A 24645-nucleotide genomic window follows, 5' to 3' on the forward strand; every position below is an offset into this window, starting at 1 on the left:
GTTGCGATGAATCTTTTGATGTTATCAAGTCCATACCAGAATTCTCAGGCAGCTATAATGCATATGTTAGTTGGCGCGAAGCCGCTTGCTGTGCCATGCGAATGTATAAAGAAGAAAGTAGAAAGTAGGTAGGTGCTTTAACAATATTAAGAAATAAAATAACAGGTAAAGCTAATGACACCTTGACTAATCACGGTATCGTTCTTAATTTTGAAGCTATACTCGCAAGGTTGGATTACAGTGATAGACGACCAATCTATATAATATCCGTTCTCGAATACTACAATTTAGTTATTAAAAAACTAACCCTTTTGATAAACAAACCTATTATGACGTATGGTGACAAAGCCCAAATCATTACGGAAATGAATAAGAAAAACAGAAACAACGCTTTAAGAATTTTCATCACAGGTCTTAACGGTTCTTTATCAGAAGTTTTGTTCTCCCTTAAGCCTCAAAATTTGCCTAATGCTTTGGCAAAAGCTCAGGAACTGGAAGCGAATTACCAAAAGGCTAACTTCGCTTACCGCCATTTCGCAAATACCCATCTACGTAACAATCTAAACCCAGGGCATAACAATCAGCAAAAGAAAGCTGAATCCTTAAAACAACCTAATAAAAAAATGACAATCACTTAAGGTTCAATCAAGTTCCACAAAATCAAATTTTTGCGCAAAGCAACAAGACTCCTCAACCTCCACCGGAGCCCATGGATGTAGACAAATCCATACAACTACAGAATACACCTTACGTATACGTATCCCCAAAATCGAAATTCGGCTCGATCAAAGAAATGGGAATACGTTCCTCTGGTTCAGCAACCTAACAAACTCATGCGTATCAATAACCTCGACGAAGACCATTTTTTATAAGAAGAGGGGGACAACTCCCCTTAATTTTCAGAACAAACAAAAATATAAATAAAAATTTAAAAATATTAATTGACACCGGTGCCACCGCTTGTTATATAAAAGAGGGTATATACGATAACGCAGAAGCATTGGTCTTAAAAAAAAAGAATTAAAACTGTAAATGGCTACAGTATCATAACTCATTTTCATAATATAAACATATTTGGCAAACGCCACAGATTTTATGAAATTAATAATCTAGATGCAGATCCACTAGACTGTTATAATCTACTGAAGGAGATTAAGGCAATATCGACTTGTCAAAAGGAACTTTGTTTTAAAACAACATAAAGGAAAATATTAATTTTACAAATCATGTCCGAGAACGGTTGGCCATTTAAAAAGTTCAGACGAAGCCTATAACGTTGCTTCGTATTTGAACTACCAAAGTGGGAAATGTAAACCATTTTCTTTATTTAATGTATCCGATACAGAATCATCGTCTTTAAGTGACGCTGATAACCGACGTATCGAAAAAACTAAAGTTGACGATATTCTTAATGAAGGAAAGCTAAAGAAATTAAAACTCAAAAAGAGCAGACGTCGAAAGATGTCGGTACCCTCTACAACAATAAATCATTCCATTAATGAAATGGATAATTTGAATATCCTTGAGCAACAAGTCGTTCAACAAATAGAAACAAAGCATTCTCAGATTCAAACATGTCTCCCTTTTAGAACAGATATTAGAGGAGAGATAAGAACATTAAACGAAAATTCAATTTACAGTAAACAATATCCTTATCCTCATTCAGCTAACAAGTTTGTTAGTCAGGAAATAAACAGGATGTTAAATGAAAATATAATAAGGCCCAGCAGAAGTCCTTATAATGCCCCGGTATGGGTGGTAGGGAAAAAAGGTTTTAATGAAGATGGAACGCCTAAGAATCGATTGGTAATAGATTTTAAGAAGCTGAATAACGATACAATCCCCGATAGGTATCCAATGCCTGATCCTTCAGTCATTCTATCCAACCTAGGCAAAGCCAAAATGTTGTCGACAATTGACTTAGAATCGGGATTTCATCAGATTCTAATGAAAGAAGAAGACATCGAAAATACAGCTTTTTCTTCGTTTGCCAATTGGGCTTGCGAACGCGCCAAGCTTCTTTCAGAGAGCAACGGACAATATTATACGTGAAAAAATCGGAAAAGCCTGTCACATTTATATGGACGACATAATAGTTTTTTCAAATACCCCGGAACATCATTTTGATGATTTACAAGAAATCATTGAAATTCTATTCAAAGCAAACATGAAAATATCCTTAGAAAAATCAAAATTCTTTAGAAAAGAAATAGGAAATTTGTAAAAAACTACGCGACTATAGCAAAACCACTCACTAAATTTTTAAAGGGACATATCGGTATGGTTTCAAAACATATGTCCAAAAAAACAGAAATATAAAAGCAATCTCTGCGTTTGAAAACTTAAAATTACACTTGATTGCAAACATCGAACTAACTCAGGCAGATTATACAAAAAAGTTCGTCCTCACCACAGACGCTTTCGACATCACCATAGGCGCCGTCCTTTCACAGGAAAACAAACAAATCACCTTTGTTTCAAAAACCTTAAATAAAACAGATAGAAATTACGCCACAAATGAAAGGGAATCATACGCCATTGTATGGGCATTAAAAAACCTTAGGAACTACTTGTATGGTGTTACAAATTTAAAAATCCAAACAGACCATCAACCACTTTCTTTTGCAGTTTCTGCGCGAAACCCTAACTCAAAAATGAAAAGATGGCATGCTTTCGTAGAAGAATTTTCCCCTAAAATATTTTACAAACCAGGAGCTACCAATGTCGTCACTGACGCGTTATCAAGGGTAATGATCAATCATAATTCCAATGAAAGTAATCTCGTGTTCGAAGAAGAACCGTCGTTCGATAATGAAACTAGCCATTCAGCCGACAGTAGTTATAAAAGCGTAATTGAAGAAACACACAAGCCATTGAACCAATTTAAACAGCAATTACTTGTTTCTAAAAACAACATAACAAGGTGAACAATTATATATTGACATTTTTTATGCTCGAAAATTAACATTCTTGACATGCCTAGACGCATATTCTAAATATATATGGCAAACAAAGTGTTGGAACTTATCCAATCTTTTTCTTTCGCTAAATCCATAATGATGGACAACGAACCTACGTTTTTTATCATGCAGACCTCAGACAAGGTTTAAGCAACGGTCAAGCAGAAAGAGTTCATTCAACAATTAACGAAATATCTCGTTGTATTTAAGAAGAATACAATATCATGGATCATTCCGAAGTCGTATACCGATCAGTTAAAGAGTATAACAAAACAATTTAATCGACAACCAAACAAAAATCATGTGACATATTATTTAACAAAATAGAACACCCAAAATTGTAAGAAAACTTAAAATCAGCCCAAGCCAAAATGTTAGAGTACCATAACAAAAAGAGATCACCAAAAAATTACCAAGTATTTGAAATAATTTATGAAAAAAAACATGGCAAGGGAAACAAACTACAAACTAGATTTAAAAAACAGGTAGTTAAAGAAGACTCAGGAAATAAAGTCAAAATAAACAATAGGGATCGTATTATTCACAAAGACAGTATCAAATTCTAACCTATTTTATGTTTCTTTTTTTAATGTATTTTTAGAATGCACATTTTATGTATCTTATCTGTTATACTGCCGTTTTGCGGTGCAGACATTATTAATTATTCAAATGATGACTATGTCCTACTTGAGGATACAGATAATCTTTTTTATACGAAGCATACGGAGAAGTTTTTCACGTTACTAATCTAAGTTTTTATAACGATATTTTTGAAAAAAAATTACATTTTTTTAAAAACAAAAACAATACAATTGATTGGAAAGTAACCTTGGAATTGAATTTAATCAAAACACTCCTTTATGAACTTACACCTCACAAAATTGCCAAACGTAGTATCAATTCACTAGGCACAATTTTTAATTGGATCACAGGAACACCAGACCATGATGACATGATAACTATTCAAACTAAAATCAATGATTCAAAATAATAATATGCAAAATCAAATCAATTCTGCAATTTTCAAAGAAGTCACTAAAATCACAAATCTTTTAAGAGATATTAAATTTAATCAGGAATTATTTATGAAAAAATTTCGAGTTATCACTTGACCTACAAAATCACATTTTCCAAAGCCGAAATATTGAATCCAAAAATCTTAAATAAACAAGAGATGATAAATATATTTAATCACGAAACACTCAATATCACACTAATCGATCTTTTAGACATTTCCTCTTTTTCGATCGTTTCATACCAAGGGTTAATCATAGTTTTTATAAAATACCCTACAATTAATTACAATTATAAGTTATAATAGATGGAAAATTTTTTGTTAACGACAAAATTGCTAAATGTAATAAAACGTTTTACCTCATTGATAACTATATAAGAGAAATTTATAATAGTTTTGCTAACATTCATTTTGAACTAAACTGTTTTGTAAATTTCCTTAAAAGAATTACAAGTTGTATAAAATTATCCGAAAATAATAAACCAATAAAATTTATAACAGACGGCGCTATTTTAGTATTAGGCACAAACTGTATTAACGAAACCTGGCTTACAGGCATTTACCTTGTTACATTCAAAGCCATAGTAACCATAAACAATATTACCTACATCAATGTAAAAGAAAAAAATTTAAATTATGTAAAACACAATTAATTCACAAACTACTTAATAAGTGAATATCAAGTTACTAATAATACTGAACTTCAATTAGAAAATACAAATATACTATCAAAAATTGTTATAAAATTAGAAAGTAATCATTCAAAAATAAGCTTTTTATTATTTATACTAACCTTTATTTTTATGGTAAAGCTTTTTAAACGCTTACCTTTAATCCCCTCAAAATACTGAAATTGAAATCGTCAAGTAATCAAAAGTAGCATAACACTCAAACTACAGAAACAGAGCTTGACATATTAAACCAATTAAACGAACAAATTGAATCTTTAAAAAGAAATCATCAAAAATCGGGGACGATGCACCCAGCCCGCAAGGCAATTCTTATTGCAATCATAAACAATATTTCAGTATAAGTCGCTATCCCAATTACTTAGCCCTTTCAGACTTATTAGACCCGTTTCAACCACTATGACCACTTAACGCACAGCTGCAGCTCCGCTAACATAAATATCCAGATTCCCGGTTCTAACATAAACATAACAGTGCAACCACTTAACATAAAGATTCATATTCTCATGCGCAATTCATAACGTAAACTAAAGACCCTGTCTCCAGAGCGCAATTACTAACGTAAACATGACTCAAAGCATCTAGCTTACGCAAGCCACCCCCGCGAGCTTTTAAACTTTAAGGAAAGAAGCTTTGGCATAAACACAGCCGATTCGCAGCAGTTAAAACCCTGCCAGTTTAAACCCTGCCAAGGGAGCTTATTTTGTTTTATACCCTGAACTCATAGAAAAAGGATATAAATGGTATATTGTATTTGTGCAAAATGTAAATGTCTGTAACAAGCAGACGGAAGCATCTCCGACCCCATAAAGTATATACTATATTCTTGATCAGCATCAATAGCCGAGTCAATCTAGCCATGTCCGTCAGTCTGTCCGTCTATTCGTCCGTCCGTATGTATGAACGAAAGGTCTTAGTAACTATAAGAGCTAGAAACGAGAATTTTTAGCTGTAGATCCTCTTAGTACATGCGCAGATCGAGTTTGTTTCCGATAATCGTTAACTACCTCCGTTTCCAAGTAATCGATATAAATCAATACTGTTTTTTTCAGCAAATTGATTAAATAATAAGAGCTAGATCTACCAAAATGGACATGTTATCTCTAGCATAGTATATTTATATAAAATATCATTCATTATATACCTATCGCCACCTTCCCGCTTCTACCTGATAGCTATTAATCAACTTAATAACCCAACTTCCATTGCTCACTTATAAAAGCTACAATTTAAATGCAATTTTCTTTTAGAGAATACACGGATGTTCTATGGTACATTAAATTATACCGTAGAAAATTTCGGGAAGATCGGTTAAGAAACACGTGTTTGTGGCACCAGCGCAAATTCGAAGAATATCAGTAAGCATGTACACACACATATATATGTGCGCCTGCTTCGTATTTATGAACAGCAATATAATTGCGATTGTATTGTTTTCTGTATTTCTATGTTAATTGTTTTTTTTTTCTCATGAATACACGATTATTAGCGTGGTTGTTGAGTAGAGGCTGTGGCACGTGGTACGGTTAGTTGCGAGATCGAACCCTGCCATGGGAACTTATTTAAAGAGGGTATATTGTATTTGTGCAAAATGTAAATGTATTTAACAGGCAGAAGGAAGCTTCTCCGACCCCATAATGTATATATATATTCTTGATCAGCATCAACAGCCGAGTCAATCTAGACATGTCCGTCTGTCTGTCCGTCTATTCGTCTGTCCGCATGTTTGAATGCAAGGATCCTTGTAACTATAAGAGCTAGAGACGTGAAATTTTAGCTGTAGATCCTCTTAGTACATGCGCAGATCGACTTTGTTTCCAATAATCGATAACTTCTTGCGTTTCCAAACAATCGATAGTGTTTGGTCAAGTGACCGGTAGAGATAACAGCGACGGCTGCGTGCAGTAACAGCAGAAGACAATAAACATAATTACAGCTTAAGAGCAATTGTTTTTTGCTCTTTGTAAGTTGCTGCCTACTCTCTTCATCGGCCCTTTGCCTCCTGCATTGACGCCCGCTGCACATCGTTCTGAGCGGTGCTCAATTTGGTTCGTTTTGCATATAGTTTTAGTTTTTCGTTTGATCGCAAGCAAGGCACAACTATTTCGAGTTGACTGCCGAGCAATATTATAACATTTCGTATATTATAATAAGTGCCCTGTGCGGTGAATAAATACATTCGAAAAAAAAAATATAAAGCTTCGAATTTCGTTGCACATAATGCAGTGCTAATTAATTAGTTGCAAAAAGGCTTGTAACTACACATTTTGGTGACCCCGACGTGATTTCTTTCTTTTTTCTTTATTACTCTTTCGTTTCCTTTCTGTTCGCATTTTGTTTTATTATTTCATTTTATAATTTCACTGCGTATATTTACAAAAGGTTGTGCGTTAAGTGCTGCGAGCCTCAACATAAAGAAATCAATATAATCATAATAATATAATAACTGTCCTTAATCGCATGCTTGTGCATATGCATTCAGTTTGTCGTTGTACATAGACGCCGTAGCAAAATCGCCGTTAATCGTTGCGCCCTTTAACCGGCTATACGCTATCTCGCTCGAACAAACACTTGTGCGCGCAAATTTTGTATTGTAGTTTGGCTGTGTGAAATATGTTGTGCGCTACATTAACAATGTTTGGTGAAGGTGCAAGTGCAAATGAAAATAAGGAGACATCTGCTAACCAAGTAGCGGTTAGAACACAGGCTGCAGTTCTTAAAGTAAAGATTAAGAATTTAAGTGATCGAGTCAATAGATTGTCGTCTGACCATGCTCCCGTGCGACTTCGCGATGTTGATGACTACGAGCTGCAAGATTACATATGCATGGAATCTGACTTTAAAGCGAAATTTAAAACTATCTATGATAGTTTGTTGGATGTGAGTCAGGCCAGCGTTGAAGAGACTCTTCAGTCAAGCTTTGAGTCAACCATTAGGCGGCTACGAGTATCCCTTCAACTCGAGCGCGGAAGTCGAAGGAAGATTCAGCAGACTCCACATTGCTCCACTTTCAATTCCGCCGCAGGTGATGATCCGCGGTCTACTTTTCTTGTTTCAAACCACTCTCGATTGCCTCAACTTAAATTTAGTGGAGGCTACACAGAATGATCGGACTGTATTTGACCAACATTGAAAAACTTTAGCATCTACGGTCATGCCTCAAAGAAACAGCGCTGGATACTATTTGCTCGTTGGAAATGTCAAACGCTAATTATGTTGCCGCCTTAGAACTGCTTGATAAGCGTTTTAATAACAAGCGTCTTATTTTTCAAGCACATATTGCTGAAATTTTGGGTTTAAGAAAGGTGGATAAGAGTGCGACGACACAACCGCGCGAATTCTCAGATAAGGTCAACTCTCATTTACGTGCGTTAAAATCGATGGGCAGTTTGGGCCGGCCGCATCATAGTACACACACTGCTGCAAAAACTAGATAGCGCCACGGAAGCTAGCTGGGAGGATGGTGCGCCGTTGGACGTCATACCATCATGTGAGCGGCTTAAAGCTTTCATTGAGAAGCGTTGTCAAAGACTGGAAAATGCGGATCATGCGACGGCAATGTACACGCCTGGCTCCCAGGTTGGCCAGAACAACAGTAGATGAAGAACGTTTGTGGTGACCAAGAATGAAACATATGCATGTGTATTTTGTGAAGCCGCAGGCCACTCCATTTTTAAATGTCTGCAATTCGCAAAATTATCGCCCTCGCTGCGCCTTCATGAAACCAAACGGCTTGCGCTGTGCCTTAATTGCCTGCAAAGGGGACATCAGCTGAGAGTCCGTGGTTCCAGCACTTGCAGAGTCTGTGGAAGCACACATCATAGCCTGTTACTATCAAACTAGCTGCTGGACTGCCGATACTGCAAAAGACTCGCTTTGGTTGGGTCGCGACTAGAGGTGCTCCACATGCAAGAAAATCTTCGAAGAAAATCATCATCATCAATCATGGCTAGGCGATTAGTGATGAATCCAGATCTGCAGGTAGACTCGCATCTGCAGACGATTGCACAGATTGACGAATTAATCCGTCAGTTTTGGGAGCTGGAATCAACAACATCAACAGGCGCTTCACCAATTCCTTAATTTAGAAAAGAAACTAGACCGCAATCCAACTTTGAAAACCCAGTATACAGCATTTATCAAGGAATATCTTGACTTTAATCATATGTCACTTGTTAGCTTAGCTGCTGGGCCAATGCAAATATTATCTGCCACATCACTGCGTGCTGAAGGAGGATAGTACTACAGCCAAGCTAAGGGTCGTATTTGATGGATCAGCAGCTACTACCTCTGAACACTCGCTGAATGATGGTCTGATGGCAGATCCTACCATCCAACCGAAACTGTTTTCGATACTGATGCGTTTTCGTACATTCGCAATCGCCCTCACAGGTGACATATGCAAAATGTATCGTTGCGAACCAGCAGACAGCTATCTTCAATGTATCCTGTGGCGTGATTCTCACCATCAGAAGATACAGACTTACAAATTAGACACCGTCACCTACGGCACAAAACCAGCATCGTTTCTCTCAGTGCGAGCTATGCACCAACTGGCCATGGATGAGCAGAAGGCATTTCTTATTAGCACTGACATTATTAAAAGGTATTTCTACGTGGATGATCTCATCTCTGGTGGTAGCTGTGTTCAGGAAGCAGTTGAGATATTGAAGCAAACATCTGGACTACGAAGCGACGATACTGTACTCAAAAGCATACCGGAAAAGGATAGAGAATCGCTGCTTAAGTTCAACGATGGCAGCGATATCACGAAAACGTTAGGCCTCGTTTAGGATCCCGCCTCAGACTGTTTTCTTTTTTCTTTATCTCCACTGAGGCTACCCTCGACACTGACAAAACGATCAATCCTGTCCTTAATTACACGTTTTTACGACCGCTTGGTCTTGTTGGTCCTGTAATAACAAAATCTAAAATTTTGTTGAAGGATCTCTGGAGAGAAAAACTGGACTGGGATGAGAGCTTGCCTGTACTCTTAAGCACAGCCTGGATCAACTTCTGCGGCGATTTTGAGCAGACTCAGCCGTTCCATTATCCCCGTCGTGCACTCTCATCAGACAGCGCAGTTGAGATTCACGAATTTTCAGCCTGAGCGCTTATGGAGCATGCGTCTTACAGTTTTAAAGTGTCATGGCAACACAAGCGTACGTCTCTTGTGGTCCAAGTCGTGAGTTGCGCCTGTGTCGTTATTACTGTTGGTCAGACTCTGCTGTAGTTTTGGCTTAGATGGTGCTTCCAATGGTGTTTCCAAATTCAATATTTTCGTTGCCAATCGAGTCGCAGCCATCCAAGAGCTCACCACTGGTATGGAATGGCATCATATTCCCACTGAATTAAACCCGGCGGATATAATTTCACGAGGAGCGCTGCCCGGTGAGCGTTCCAGGTCCCCGTTATGGGCCCATGGCCCGAGCTTTCTCAGAAAGGAAAAGGAAGAGTGGCCTGCCTCCTGTGTACCTGTCGAATCCTTGCCAGAGCTCCGACATAATGTATTACTCGAAACTGCAGCGCTACTTGTTCTGTCAATTGGCTGCAAGTTTATCAACTCTACTACCAGGCACTGATGGAAGGAAGGCCCGTCAAACGGTCTAGCTCAATGGCTTCTCTCGCGCCATTCCTTGACGACTTTGGCTTACTCCGCATCGGTGGACGGCAGAAAAATTCGTCGTTGGACTTCTCAGCGCGACATCCGATTATATTGCCTCGCCAGCATGCTGTGACCCGAGCAATAATAATCCACTCTCATAAACGGAATTTACATGCTGGACTTCGCGCCGTATTGGCTTCGATTCGGCTCCAATACTGGCCCATTTGGCTCCATTGCCAAATGCACAATCTGTTTTCGTGCCAAGCCACGATTGGCAGAGCATATAATGACAGATCTACCAGCTGATCGTCTCGACACATCGTATCCTTTTATGGTCACTGGCGTTGATTACTGTGGACCATTCTTCTACAAAAGCGAAGTCCGCAACAGGCTTCCCGTGAAATGCTACATTAGCCTGTTCATATGCTTCGCTACAAAGGCAGTACACTTAGAACTTGTAAAGGATTTGTCAACAATATCGTTTCTAAACACCCTAAAACGGTTCATCCTAACTCGCACTCGACTTTCAAGAATCTGGTCCGACAATTCGACAAACTTCGTAGGCGTTAAGAATGAGCTGGCATATCTGAGCCGCCTGTTCCTGAGTGACCAGCATGTCAAAGCTGTTCACGAGTTTTGCCTATCCGACTCATTTGAATGGTCGTTCATTCCTCCTCGCTCTCCACACTTTGGCGGGCTATGGGAAGCCGTTGTGAAGACTCCGAAGCACCAGTTTTATCGCTCTATCGGCCCTTCCATCTTGGACTTCGACTCGCTGCGCACGCTCGTCTGCCACATCACGGCAATTATTAATTCTCGTCCGTTACTTCCTTTTTCAGAGCATCCCGATAATCTTGACGTCTTGACACCCGCACACTTCCTGGGTACGGCGGCATCTTCGTCATACATTGAGCCTGATCTAAGGAAACTTAATTTCAATCGGCTTAGCTATTTTCAGCGCGTCACATACCTCCAACAAGTATTTTGGTATTTTCTGATGGGGTATCTAGAGTTGCAGTGCTTCAGACTGCGAATGGAGTCATACGGAAGCTGTGTTTGCCGCCAAAACAGGATGATGTTGAAAGTCCCTAGCCTTCCAACGGGGGAGGATGTTTGGTCAAGTGACCGGTAGAGATAACAGCGACGGCTACTTGCAGTAACAGCAGAAGACGAAAAACAATTACAGCGTAAGAGAAAATGATATTTGCTCTTTGTAAGTTGCTGCCTACTCTCTTCATCGGCCCTTTGCCTCCTGCATTGACGCCCGCTGCCCATCGTTCTGAGCGGAGCTCAATTTCGTTCGTTTTGCGTATAGTTATCGTTTGATCGCAAGCAAGGCACAACTATTTCGAGTTGACTGCCGAGCAATATTATAACATTATGTAAATTATAATAAGTGCCCAGTGCGGTAAACAAAATATAAAGCTTCGAATTTCGTTGCACACAAGCCAGTGCTCATTAATTAGTTGTAAAAAGGCTTGTAACTATAGATACAAATCCTGTTTTTTGAGTATATTGGCTAGACAGAAAGAGCTAGATCTACCAAAATTGACAAGTTTACTCTAGAATAGTATATATATGTATATCAAGAATCATTCATTATATACCTATCGCCACCTTCCCACCACTACCTCATCAATTTACAATTTACTTTTTGAGGATACACAGATGTTCTAGGGTTCATTAAGATAAACTGTAGTCAATTTCATAAAGATCGGTTAATAAACACGTGATTGCGGCGAAAGCGCAAATTCAAAGAATATCTGCATGTACACACACATTTATGCGCGCCTGCTTCGTATTTATCAACAGCTTTAAAGTTGCGATTGTATTGTTTTCTGTATAAGTATGTTAATTGGTTGTTTCTCACTAATACTCGATTATTCGGTGGCAAGTGGTACGGTTAGTTGTGAGCTCGAGCCCCGCTACTACCTGATAGCTATAAATCAAGTTGATAACCCAACTTCCATTGCTCACTCGTTTAGAGAACACACAGATATTTTATGGTTCATTAACAGAGAGTTCTCAGTTGAGAGTGATTGACGTGTTTTACTTGTGCTCCAAGATTTTTATATATTTTTGCGCTTTAATCCTGGTTTTTATTTTAAAATTTTGCATTTTTCGGTGCGTAAGTCTGTTAATTATTGCATTTTATAAAACGCGGCGTCAGTTCCGTGTTGTTTTTGCCTGTTTTGATTCTTTTGCTTTGGTGCTCCCCTGTGCATACACTTGTTTGTGCGTGTGTCCGCTGCATACTTTCTGCTTGTGCATCGCGCTCTCGCAAAACTTTTCTATTGCTTTTCGCTCCAAACAATTTGTTTGTGTACGAATAATTGTTTTTTGTTTACTTGCTCTATCTTGTGCACCGTTTTCGTTTTGCTCTGCGCTCTCGCAACTTGCATACGCATTTAACAATTATGTCGTGCTGTAAGAAACCGTGCACGTTCAAGCAGGCTGATGATTCTGCACTGCCGTAATTTGTTAATTGCTGGCTGTGTGGGACTATGATGCATGCTAAATGTGCAGGTCTCACTGGGCGTGATTGCGACAAGATCGCTGCGGTTGCCAAAAAGGGCTGCGGTGGCTTGCGTTGGTCGTGCCCAGAATGCATCGACAAGCAAATTGATTTCTCCAGAATGTACAATTCTGTGAGAAATCAATTCTTAAAATTAAATAATGTGGCTAAGCAGCTCTCGAGTAATTTTGACTTGAGCTTCGAGTTGCTTGGCAAATATAAATTCTAGTCCCCAACCAATTGCAGGTTGGAGCCTAACCTTCGCAATTGCCCTCTGTTCACCTACGAGTTTCTTGTCCCTTCCTAACAACTTGGATGTATCTCCAACGTTGTCTTTATCGCCTTCTCCAAGCGACTGTCCAATTACCCCTGTTTCAACCCCAGCAGTAGTCCCAGTAGAGTGCGTACCTGATCCCGTCCCAGTCATTCAAACTGCCTCAGCCCCGCCCAGATTGTTAAAAACAATCATTGTGCCTCTTTAGCTCCTCCAACTCCTGTATTACGTACAGCCCCATCAGCGCCTACTTAAACGGTAGTTGCCCCTCGTAGGCAAGTTTTTGTGTCTCACCTTTCGTCGGACACCACTTCTGAGTCATTGGCAGCCTATATTGCTAGCAAATCTTCTGCTACCGTGTCAATAACCAAATTTAATTTCTCCACCCCTCGTGAAATATCATCATTAAAAATAAATGTTTCAAATGATATGTTCCCAATAATTTTTGATCCAAAATTTTGGCCTCCACACATGACTGATCACGAGTTCAAGCCTAAAAAGCGTAACCAGCCTGTCACCCTTCCAGTCCCTTCAATACAGGGTTCCATTTCTGCCCCAAAAAAACTAGCTTCATCCTCTGACCAAATATTTATTCATTATCAGAATGTAAGAGGTCTCATTTTAAAGCTTAAAAATGTTTTCATGGCCAGCACTTCCTTCGATTCGGATATAATAGCATTTTTAGAAACATGGTTAAACTCAACCATATCTGATATTGAGATTTTATCGAATAACTTTATTTTGTATAGAAATGATCGGCCGACTCGTGGTGGTGGGATGTTAATTGCCGTTAAAGCCACTCTCCAGTCTGAACTATTCTGTTTTAGTACGCCTACTGACGCTGAGATAGTCTCAGTTAAGATGACTTTTCCTACACGGAATATCTATGTAACATGCTCTTATGTCCCACCTTCTTCTGATATTCAAGTTTATATGAAACATATTACTTGTATTAAAGAAGTCTCTTCACACGTGCGTGATAATGACCTATTTATGAAGTTGATTTTAATTTTCCGAATATCTCTTGGTCATTATTCACTGCTGAAAATTATCAGGTGCCCTCAGCACAGCACGATTTTATAGACTGCATGCTTGATCTTTCGTTATTTCAAATCAATTCAATTTCTAATCATTTGAATAGAATACTTGACCTTGTATTTGTTTACGACTACCTTATTTCTAATGTGTCTAGGTCCCCTCCCTTATCTCTTCCTGAGGGTGTCTGTCATCCTACTTTAGAGAATGCAATGCTCAATTGTAATCCTTTCATTTCGTGCTCATCAGCCAATAAGCCCCGCTGTTGATTTCGCAAAGGAAATTATTCTTTGCTGAATCAGCTTATTTATTCAACCGATTGGTCTTTCTTATATGACTCAGTTGATATGAATACAGCCATTAATTTTTTTATATCACCCTGAACTCCCTCTAAGATGTGTGTATTCCTAAGTCAATTCGTTCGACTACTTTTTCAAAACCACCCTGGTTTACTCCCAGATTATCACTTCTAAAAAATGTAAAATCCAAATATTTTAAAAAGTTTAAAAAGTCTGATTCGTGAACAGACTTGGCTAAATATTTCATAGCCAAGTCGAACTTCTTTCTTAATTCTCAATGCTATGAGAATTATCTAATTCGTTGTAAAAGGCAATTCGCCCGAAATCCGTTACAGTTTTATAATTTTGTAAAATGTAAAATCCAAATATTTTAAAAAGTTTAAAAAGTCTGGTTCGTGTACAGACTTGGCTAAATATTAAATAGCTAAGTTGAACTTCTTTCTTCTTAGTTCTCAATGCTATGAGAATTATCTAACTCGTTGTAAATGCAAATTTGCCCAAAATCCGAGGCAGTTTTATAATTTTGTAAGCTTGAAGCGTAAATCTTTAAGTTTGCCACCTTTTTTTTCTCTTGGGATGGATAAAGCCAGCAATAACACTGATTCTGCAAACCTCTTTGCCAATTTTTTCCAATCAACTTACTCTTCAGTCTGACCTAATACTAATTCTTACCCTTGTACTATTTCTTCCGCTAGTTCTATACCTCCCCCCATTATTCACACTCCTCTCTCCTATTAGCTATAAACTCTTTAAAATCTTCTTACTCTCTTGGCCGGACAATATTCCTAGTTGTCTACTCAAGGAGTGTAGTTCTTCCCTTCTTTATCCTTTGCTAAAGCTTTTTAATCTATCCCTTGAAACTTCTGTCTTTCCATCTCTTTGGAAAGAATCTTATATCATTCCTCTTCACAAGAAAGGTGGGAAGTCTGATATACAAAATTACAGGGGCTTTGCAAAACTGTCCGCTATTCCTAAATTATTTGAAAAAATAATCACTTCGAATTTGCAGCATTATTGCAAATCAGTTGTTTCCCCTGTTCAACATGGATTCGTAAAAAATCGGTCAACTACGAGCAATCCGCTTGGGTTTACTTCCTTGGTAAATGATGCTTTCCTTTCGAAAATGGAAACTGATGTCATTTACACTGACTTTAGTAAGGCGTTTGACTATGTCCACCATGATATTTTATTTTTTAAACTTGACCGAATAGGTTTCCCTCTGTCTCTTTTACTTTGGATTAATTCTTATTTAAAAGGTAGGACCCAAAGAGTAGTGCTGAAGCTGACTACCTCTAAACGGGTTCACGTTACTTCTGGTGTTCCTCAAGGTAGTAATCTTGGACCTTTACTCTTTACTCTTTTTATAAATGATCTCCCCTCTGTTATATCACATGCCCGTGTACTCATGTATGCGGACGATGTCAAACTTTTTCTATCATACACTAATCCCCTACATCATTCTCGTCTACAAGACGATTTGAGCGCTGTGCAACTTTGGTGTTCGGCCAATCAATTGCATCTAAATTGTTCAAAGTGTATGTTTATGACATTTAATCGTACTACACCTTATCTTGTCAGTTATACAATCGACAATATCCCTTTGCAACGTATACTAGCAGTTAAGGATCTAGGCGTTATTTTGGATTCTAAACTCTGTTTCAATCTTCACATAGATACCATTGTTAATGAGGCAAAAGGTGTACTTGGATTCATTAAACGATGGTCTAAAGAGTTTAACGATTGATATATATAACAACACTTCTGTACATCTTTCTTGTTCGCCCTATCCTTGAATACTGCTTTTGCATCTGGTCTCCACAGTATAACAACAGCCAGGATCGTATTGAATCTGTTCAGAAGCAATTTCTGATTTTTGCCTTACGTGGTTTAAATTGGGACCCTAATCTGCGGTTGCCGTCCGTCGTTAACCAACCGTAGGACAATTATCGGTGTTGTCCTTCTACATATGTTGATTATTAGCGACATAGATTCTCCTTTTATACTAGGGCGTCTTCAATTCTCTGTTCCGGCCAGACGAACCAGAAATTATCGCCCCTTATTCCTATCTACTTGCACAACAGACTACGCTATGCACAATCGTTTTCGCGTGCTATGTAATAAATATAATAGTTTGCATCACGTTTTCTCTACCGAACTTTCTCTACCCCTAATAAAATCGTGGCTTTCAGGATACCTTCGGGAAGTCGCTGACCATTCACAGCTATGAGCAGGGGCATAGCTCGCCGGACAGGATGAAAAATTTTTCCCCCCCGGGTCGGTAATTTCCCATTACTTTTCTCTTTGTCCTATCTACTTAACACTCTTTATCTAACTTACTTTGCTTTACTTTATTAACAATCTTCTTACTTTCTTATTTTCTATTTATTGTATTTTGTTTATTAATGAAGCAAATTCGGATTATTTTTAATTTTACTTGAGATCACCTTTTTCCTACTTACAACCTTCTGCTTAGATGTAGGCTCTAATAGCGTCACTGACAAAATTAGCTGTGAAAAGGGGCATAGCTGGCCGGACTGGCAAATAAAACACCCCCATCGGTCGGTGATGCTCTTTAGAAAATTGTATTCTCTAACTAGGCTTTTAGCATATAATTCTATTGTATAATCTATTGAATAAGGAGGAAGACACTCGTTTTGTCGACCAATAATAAATAAATAAATAAGATATGCCGTAGAAAATTTCAGGAAGATCGGTTAAGAAATAAGTGTTTGCAGCAACAGCGCAAATTCGAAGAATATCTGTACGCACGTACACACACATTTATGCGCGTCTGCTTGGTATTTATGAATAGCATGATAATTGCGATTGTATTGCTTTCTGTATAACTAAGTTAATTGCTTTTTTTTCACGAATACTCGATTATTAGTGTGGTTGTTGAGTAGAGGCGGTGGCAAGTGGTACGTTTAGTTGCGAACTCGAACCCTGCCAACAGAACTTATATTTTTTTATACCCTGAACCCATTGAAAATAGATAAAGTGGGTATATTGTATTTGTGCAAAATGTAAATGTATGTAACAGGTAAAAGAAAACTTCTTCGACGCCACAAAGTATATATATTCTTGACAGCCGAGTTAATCTAGCCATGTCCGTCTATTCGTCCGTCCGTATGTACGAACGCAAGATCTTAGTAATTATAAGAGCTGGACAAGTGAAATTTTAGATGTAGGTGCTCCAGTGCCTTCCAATAATCGATAACTTACTCCGTTTCCATGTAATCAATATTTATTAATATCGATATTCTGTTATTATACCCTGAAATGTATGTAAATGTATGTAACAGGCAGGAGGAAGCATCTCTGACCCCATAAGGTATATATATTCTTGATCAGCCGAGTCAATCTAGCCATGTCCGTCTGTCTGTCCGTCTGTCCGTCTGTCCGTCCGTATGTATGAACGCAAGGATCTTTTTTTTCTTTTTTTTTTTTTTTTTTTTGTTTTATTTATTTATTAATGGTCGACAAAACGAGTGTCTTCCTCATTATTCAAAAGATTTTACAATATAATTATATGCTAAAAGCCTAGTTAAAGGATACAATTTTCTAAACAGCATCACCGACCGGTGGAGGTGTTTTATTTGCTAGTCCGGCCAGCTGTGCCCCTTTTCACAGCTAATTTTGTCAGTGACGCTTTTAGAGCCTACATCTAAGCAGAAGGTTGTAAGTAGGAAAAAAGTGATCTCAAGTGAAATTAAAAATAATCTTAATATGCTATATTAATAAAGAAAATACAATAAATAGGAAAAAAGAAAGTAAGAAAATTGTTAATAAAGTAAAGCAATGTAAGTTAGATAACGAGTGTTAAGTGGATAGGACAAAGAGAAAAGTAATGGGAAATCACCGACACGGTGGGGGAAAATTTTTCAGCCTGTCCGGCTAGCTATGCCCCTGCTCATAGCTGGGAATGGTCAGCGACTTCCCGAAGGTATCCTGAAAGCAACGATTTTATTAGGGGTAGAGACAGTTCGGTAGAGAAAACGTGATGCAAACTATTATAATTTTTACATAGCACGCGAAAAGAATTGTGCATAGCGTAATCAGTTGAGCACGTAGATAGTAATAAGGGGCGATAATTTCTGGTTGGTCTAGCTGGAACAGAGAATTGAAGACGCCCTAGCAGAAAAGGAGAATCAATGTCGCCAATAATCAACTTATGTAGAAGGACGACACCGAGAATTGTCCTACGGTTGATTAACGACGGAAGGTTGAGAAGAAGCAGTCTGCTGGAGTAGGACGGCAACCGAAGATTAGGGTCCCAATTTAAACCTCGTAAGGCAAAAAGCAGAAATTGCTTCTGAACAGATTCAATACGATCCTGGCTGATGATATACTGTGGAGACCAGATGCAAGAGCAGTATTCAAGGATAGGGCGAACAAGAGAGATGTACAGAAGTTTTGTTATAAAAGGATCGTTAAACTCTTTAGACCATCGTTTAATGAATCCAAGTACACCTTTTGCCTCATTAACAATGGTATCTATATGAAGATTGAAACAGAGTTTAGAATCAAAAATAACGCCTAGATCCTTAACTGTTAGTATACGTTGCAAAGGGATATTGTCGATTGTATAACTGACAAGATAAGGTGTAGTACGATTAAAAGTCATAAACATACACTTTGAACAATTTAGATGCAATTGATTGGCCGAACACCAAAGTTGCATAGCGTTCAAATCGTCTTGTAGACGAGAATGATGTAGGGGGTTAGTGTATGATAGAAAAAGTTTGACATCGTCCGCATACATGAGTACACGGGCATGTGATATATCAGAGGGAAGATCATTTATAAAAAGTGTAAAGAGTAAAGGTCCAAGATGATTACCTTGAGGAACACCAGAAGTAACGTGAACCCTTTTAGAGGTAGTCAACCTCAGTATTACTCTTTGGGTCCTACCTTTAATAAGAATTAATCCAAAGTAAAAGGGACAGAGGGAAACCTATTCGGTCAAGTTTAAAAAGTAAAATATCATGATGCACAGAGTCAAACGCCTTACTGAAGTCAGTGTAAATGACATCAGTTTGCATTTTCGAAAGGAAAGCATCATTTACCTAGGAAGTAAACTCAAGCAGATTGGTCGTAGTTGACCGATTCTTTACGAATCCATGTTGAACAGGGGAAACAACTGATTTGCAGAAATGCTGCAAATTCGAAGTGATTATTTTTTCAAATAATTTAGGAATAGCAGACAGTTTTGCAATGCCCCTGTAATTTTGTATATCAGAATTCCCACCTTTCTTGTGAAGAGGAATGATATAAGATTCTTTCCAAAGAGATGGAAAGACAGAAGTTTCAAGGGATAGATTAAAAAGCTTTAGCAATGGATAGAAAAGGGAAGAACTACACTCCTTGAGTAGACAACTAGGAATATTGTCCGGCCCAGGAGAGTAAGAAGATTTTAGAGAGTTTATAGCTAATAGGAGAGAGGAGTGTGAAATAATGGGGGGAGGTATAGAACTAGCGGAGGAAATAGTATAAGGGTAAGAATTAGTATTAGGACAGACTGAACAGTAAGTTGATTGGAAAAAATTAGCAAAGAGGTTAGCAGAATCAGTTTCATTGCTAGCTTTATCCATCCCAAGAAAAAAAGAAGATGGCAAACTTGAAGACTTACGCTTCAAGTTTACAAAATTATAAAACTGTCTCGGATTTCGGGCGAATTGCCTTTTACAACGAATTAGATAATTCTCATAGCATTGAGAATTAAGAAGAAAGAAGTTCGACTTGGCTATGGAATATTTAGCCAAGTCTGTACACGAACCAGACTTTTTAAACTTTTTAAAATATTTGGATTTTACATTTTTTAGATGTGATAATCTGGGAGTAAACCAGGGTGGTTTTGAAAAAGTAGTCGAAGGAATTGACTTAGGAATACACACATCTAAAAGGGAGTTTAGGGTGATATAAAAAGAATTAATGGCTGTATTCATATCAACTGAGTCATATAAGAAAGACCAATCGGTTGAATAAATAAGCTGATTCAGCAAGGAATAATTTCCTTTGCGAAAACAATAGCGGGGCTTATTGGCTGATGAGCACGAAATGGAAGGATTACAATTTAGCATTGCAATCTCTAAAGTTGGATGATAGACATCCTCAGGAAGAGATAAAGGAGGTGACCTAGACACATTAGAAATAAGGTAGTCGTTAACAAATACAAGGTCAAGTGTTCTATTCATATGATTAGAAATTGAATTGATTTGAAACAACGAAAGGTCAAGCATGCAGTCTATAAAATCGTGCTGTGCTGAGGGCACTAGATAATTTTTCAGCAGTGAATAATGACCAAGAGATGTTCGGCAAATTAAAATCACCCAACACCAATAATAGGTCATTATCCCGCACGTGTGAAGAAACTTCTTTAATACAAGTAATATGATTCATATAAACTTGAATATCAGAAGAAGGTGGGACATAAGAGCATGTTACATAGATATTCCGTGTAGGAAAAGACACCTTAACTGAGACAATCTCAGCGTCAGTAGGCGTACTAAAACAGAATAGTTCAGACTGGAAAGTGGCTTTAACGGCAATTAACACCCCACCACCTCGAGTCGGCCGATCATGTCTAAACAAAATAAAGTTATTCGGTAATATCTCAAAATCAGATATGGTTGAGTTTAACCATGTTTCTGAAAATGCTATTATGTCCGAATCGAAGGAAGTGCTGGCAATAAAAAGATTTTTTAGCTTTGAAGTGAGACCTCTGACATTCTGATAATGAATAAAGATTTGTTCAGAAGATGAAGCTAGTTTTTTGGGGCAGAAATGGTACCCTGTATTGAAGGGACTGGAAGGGTGACAGGCTGGTTACGCTTGTTAGGCTTGAACTCATGAACAATCATGTGTGGTGGCCAAAATTTGGGATCACAAATGATTGGGAACATATCATGTGAAACATTTATTTTGAATGATGATATTTCACGAGGGGTGGAGAAATTAAATTTAGTTATTGACACGCTAGCAGAAGATTTGCTAGCAATATAGGCTGCCAATGACTCAGAAGTGGTGTCCGACGAAAGTCGAGACACAAAAACTTGCCTACGAGGGGCAACTACCGTTAACGTAGGCGCTGATGGGGCTGTAGGTAATACAGGAGTTGGAGGAGCTAACGAGGCACAATGATTGCTTTTAACAATCTGCGCAAGATTGCGCGCAGGTCTACCTTTGCGGCCAGGAGCTGACGGGGCTGAGGCAGTTTGATTAATTGAAACGCAATCAGGTACGGGCTCTACTGGGTCTAGTACAGGACTTGAAGCCGGGGTAATTGGACAGTCGCTTGGGGAAGGCGATAAAGACAACATTGGAGATACCTCCAAGTTGCTAAGAAGAGACAAGAAATTCGTAGGTGTCTGAACAGACGTAGAGGGCAATTGCAAAAGTTGAGGCTCCAACCGGCGATTGGTTGGAGACTCAAATTTATATTTGCCTAGCAACTCGAAACTCGAGTCAAAATTACTCGAGAGCTGCTTAGCCACATTATTTAATTTTAAGAATTGACTTCTCACAGAATTATACATTCTGGAGAAATCAATTTGCTTGTCGATGCATTCTGGGCACGACCAACGCAAGCCACCGCAGCCCTTCTTGGCAATAGCAGCGATCTTGTCGCAATCACGCCCAGTGAGACCTGCACATTTAGCATGCATCAAATTCTCACACAGCCAGCAATTAACAAATTGCGGCAGTGCAGAATCGTCAGCCTGCTTGAACGTGCACGGTTTCTTACAGCACGACATAATTATTAAATGCACAAGCAACTTGCGAGAGCGCAGAGCAAAACGAAACGAAAACGGTGCACAAGTAAACACTCAAAAAACAATTATTCGTACACAAACAAATTGTTTGGTGCCAAAAGCAATAGAAAGAAATTTGTGAGAGCGCGATGCACAAGCAGAAAGTATGCAGCGAACACACGCACAAACAATTGTATGCACAGGGGAGCACAAAGGCAAAAGACTTAAAACAGCCAATAACAACAAACACGGAACTGACGCCGCGTTTTATAAAATGTAATAATTAACAGACACGCTGCACAACAGATGACACTTTGCACAGTTTATAAAGACTTTTTAAATAAAGCACCGAAAAATGCAAAATTTTGAAATATAAAGCAGGATAAAAGCGCAAAAATATATAAAAATCTTGGTGCACAAGTAAAACACGTCAATCACTCTCAACTGAGAACTCTCTCCGTCCGTATGTATGAACGCAAGGATCTTAGTAACTATAAGACCTAGAGACTTGAAATATTAGCTGTAGATCCTCTAAGTACATGCGCAGATCGAGTTTCTTTCTGATATTCGATAGCTTCCTCAGTTTTTAAGCAATCGATACATATCGACATCGAAATTCTGTTTTTTTCAGCAAATTGGGTAATTAATAAGAAATACATCCATCAAAATTTATATGTTTACAATAGAATAGCATATTTATCCAAGTATCATTCATATACCTATCGTGACTTTCCCGCTACTACCTGATAGCTGTAGATCAAGTTAATAGCCCAACGTCCATTGCTCACCAATAAAAGCTACAATGTTAATGCATTTTGCTTTTAGAGAAATCACAGATTTTCTATGGTATATTAAGATATACTGTAGAAAATTTCAGGAAAATCGGTTAAGAAACACGTGTTTGCGGCACCAGCGCAAATTCGAAGAAGTAGAAGCGGTGGCAAGTGGTACGCTTAGTTGCGAACTCGAAACATGCCAAGGGAACATATTTTTTTTATACCGTACACCAACTGCGAATTGGTAAAAAGGGTATATTGTATTTGTGCAAAATGTAAATGTATGTAACAGGTAGAAGGAAGCTTTTCCGACCCCATAAAGTATATACTATATTCTTGATCAGCATCAAAACCCGAGTCAATCTAGCCATGTCCGTCTGTCTGTCCGTCTATTCGTCCGTCCGTATGTATGAACGCAAGATCTTAGTATCTATACAAGCTAGTCGTGAAATTTAAGCTGTAGATCTTGTTAGTGCGTGCGCAGATCGAGTTTGTATCTGATAATCGATAACTTCGTCCGTTTCCAAGCAATCGATACAAAGCGATACCAAATCCAGTTTTTTCAGTATATTTGGTAAATAATAAGAACTAGATCCACCAAAAATTAAAATGTTTACAATGGAATAGTAGATTTATATTAAGTATCATCTATTATCGCCATCTTCCCGCTACTACCTGATAGCTATAAAATAAGTTAATAGCTTATCTTTTTGTATACCCTGAACCCATTGAAAATGGATAAGGAGGGCATATTGTATTTGTACAAAATGTAAATGTATGTAACAGGTAAAAGAAAGCTTTTCCGACGCCATAGAGTATATACCATATTCTTGAACAGCATCAACGGCCGAGTCTATCTAGCCATGTCCGTCTGTCTGTCTGTGTATTCGTCCATTCGTATGTATGAACGCAAGATCTTAGTAAGAGCTAGAGACGTGAAATTTTAGATGTAGGTGCTCCTAGTGCCTTCCGATAATCGATAACTTACTCCGTTTTCAAGCAATCGATATTTATCTATATCGGTATCCTGTTATCTCTGACCCCATAAAGTATATATATTCTTTATCAGCAAAAATAGCCGAGTCGAGCTAGCTATGTCCATCTGTCTGTCTGTCCGTCCGTCCGTCAGTCCGTCTGTCCGTATGTATGAACGCAAGGATCTCAGAACCTATAAGAGCTAGTGAGTGCGTGCGCAGATCGAGTTTGTATCTGATAATCGATAAATTCCTCCGTTTTCAAACAATCGATACAAATCGATATCAAAATCCAGTTTTTTTTCAGCAAATTGGGTAAGTAATAAGAGGTAGATCAATCAAAATTGACATGTTTACAAAACAATAGTATATTTATATCAAGTATCATTCATATACCTAACGCCACCTTCCCGCTACTACCTGATAGCTATAAGTCAAGTTTATAACCCAATTTCCATTGCTCACCAATTAAAGCTACAATTATATAATACAATTTAAGTTTAGCGAATACACAGATATTCTATGGTACATTAAGATATACTGTAGAAAATTTTAGGAAGATCGGTTACGAAACACGTGTTTGCGGCACCAGCGCAAATTCGAGGAATATCTGTATGCACGTACACACACATATATGCGCGTCTGCTTCGTATTTATCAATACCCATTGAAAATGGATCAAAGGGTCTATTATATTTGTGCAAAATGTAACTGTATGTAACAGGTAGAAGAAAGCTTTTTCGACGCCACAAA

General features: G+C 38.2%; 1 protein-coding gene across 1 annotated transcript; it reads left to right on the forward strand.

Annotated features, from left to right (window-relative positions):
- Nucleotides 1-10441: 10441 nt before the first annotated feature.
- Nucleotides 10442-11401, forward strand: LOC138911585 (uncharacterized). The gene has a single exon (XM_070210970.1). The coding sequence runs from the start codon at nucleotides 10442-10444 to the stop codon at nucleotides 11399-11401; it is 960 nt and encodes a 319-aa protein (XP_070067071.1).
- The last annotated feature ends 13244 nt before the right edge of the window (nucleotides 11402-24645 follow it).

This window comes from Drosophila virilis, unplaced genomic scaffold (genome assembly GCF_030788295.1).
Source record: "Drosophila virilis strain 15010-1051.87 unplaced genomic scaffold, Dvir_AGI_RSII-ME tig00001642, whole genome shotgun sequence".
Lineage (NCBI taxonomy): Eukaryota > Metazoa > Arthropoda > Insecta > Diptera > Drosophilidae > Drosophila > Drosophila virilis.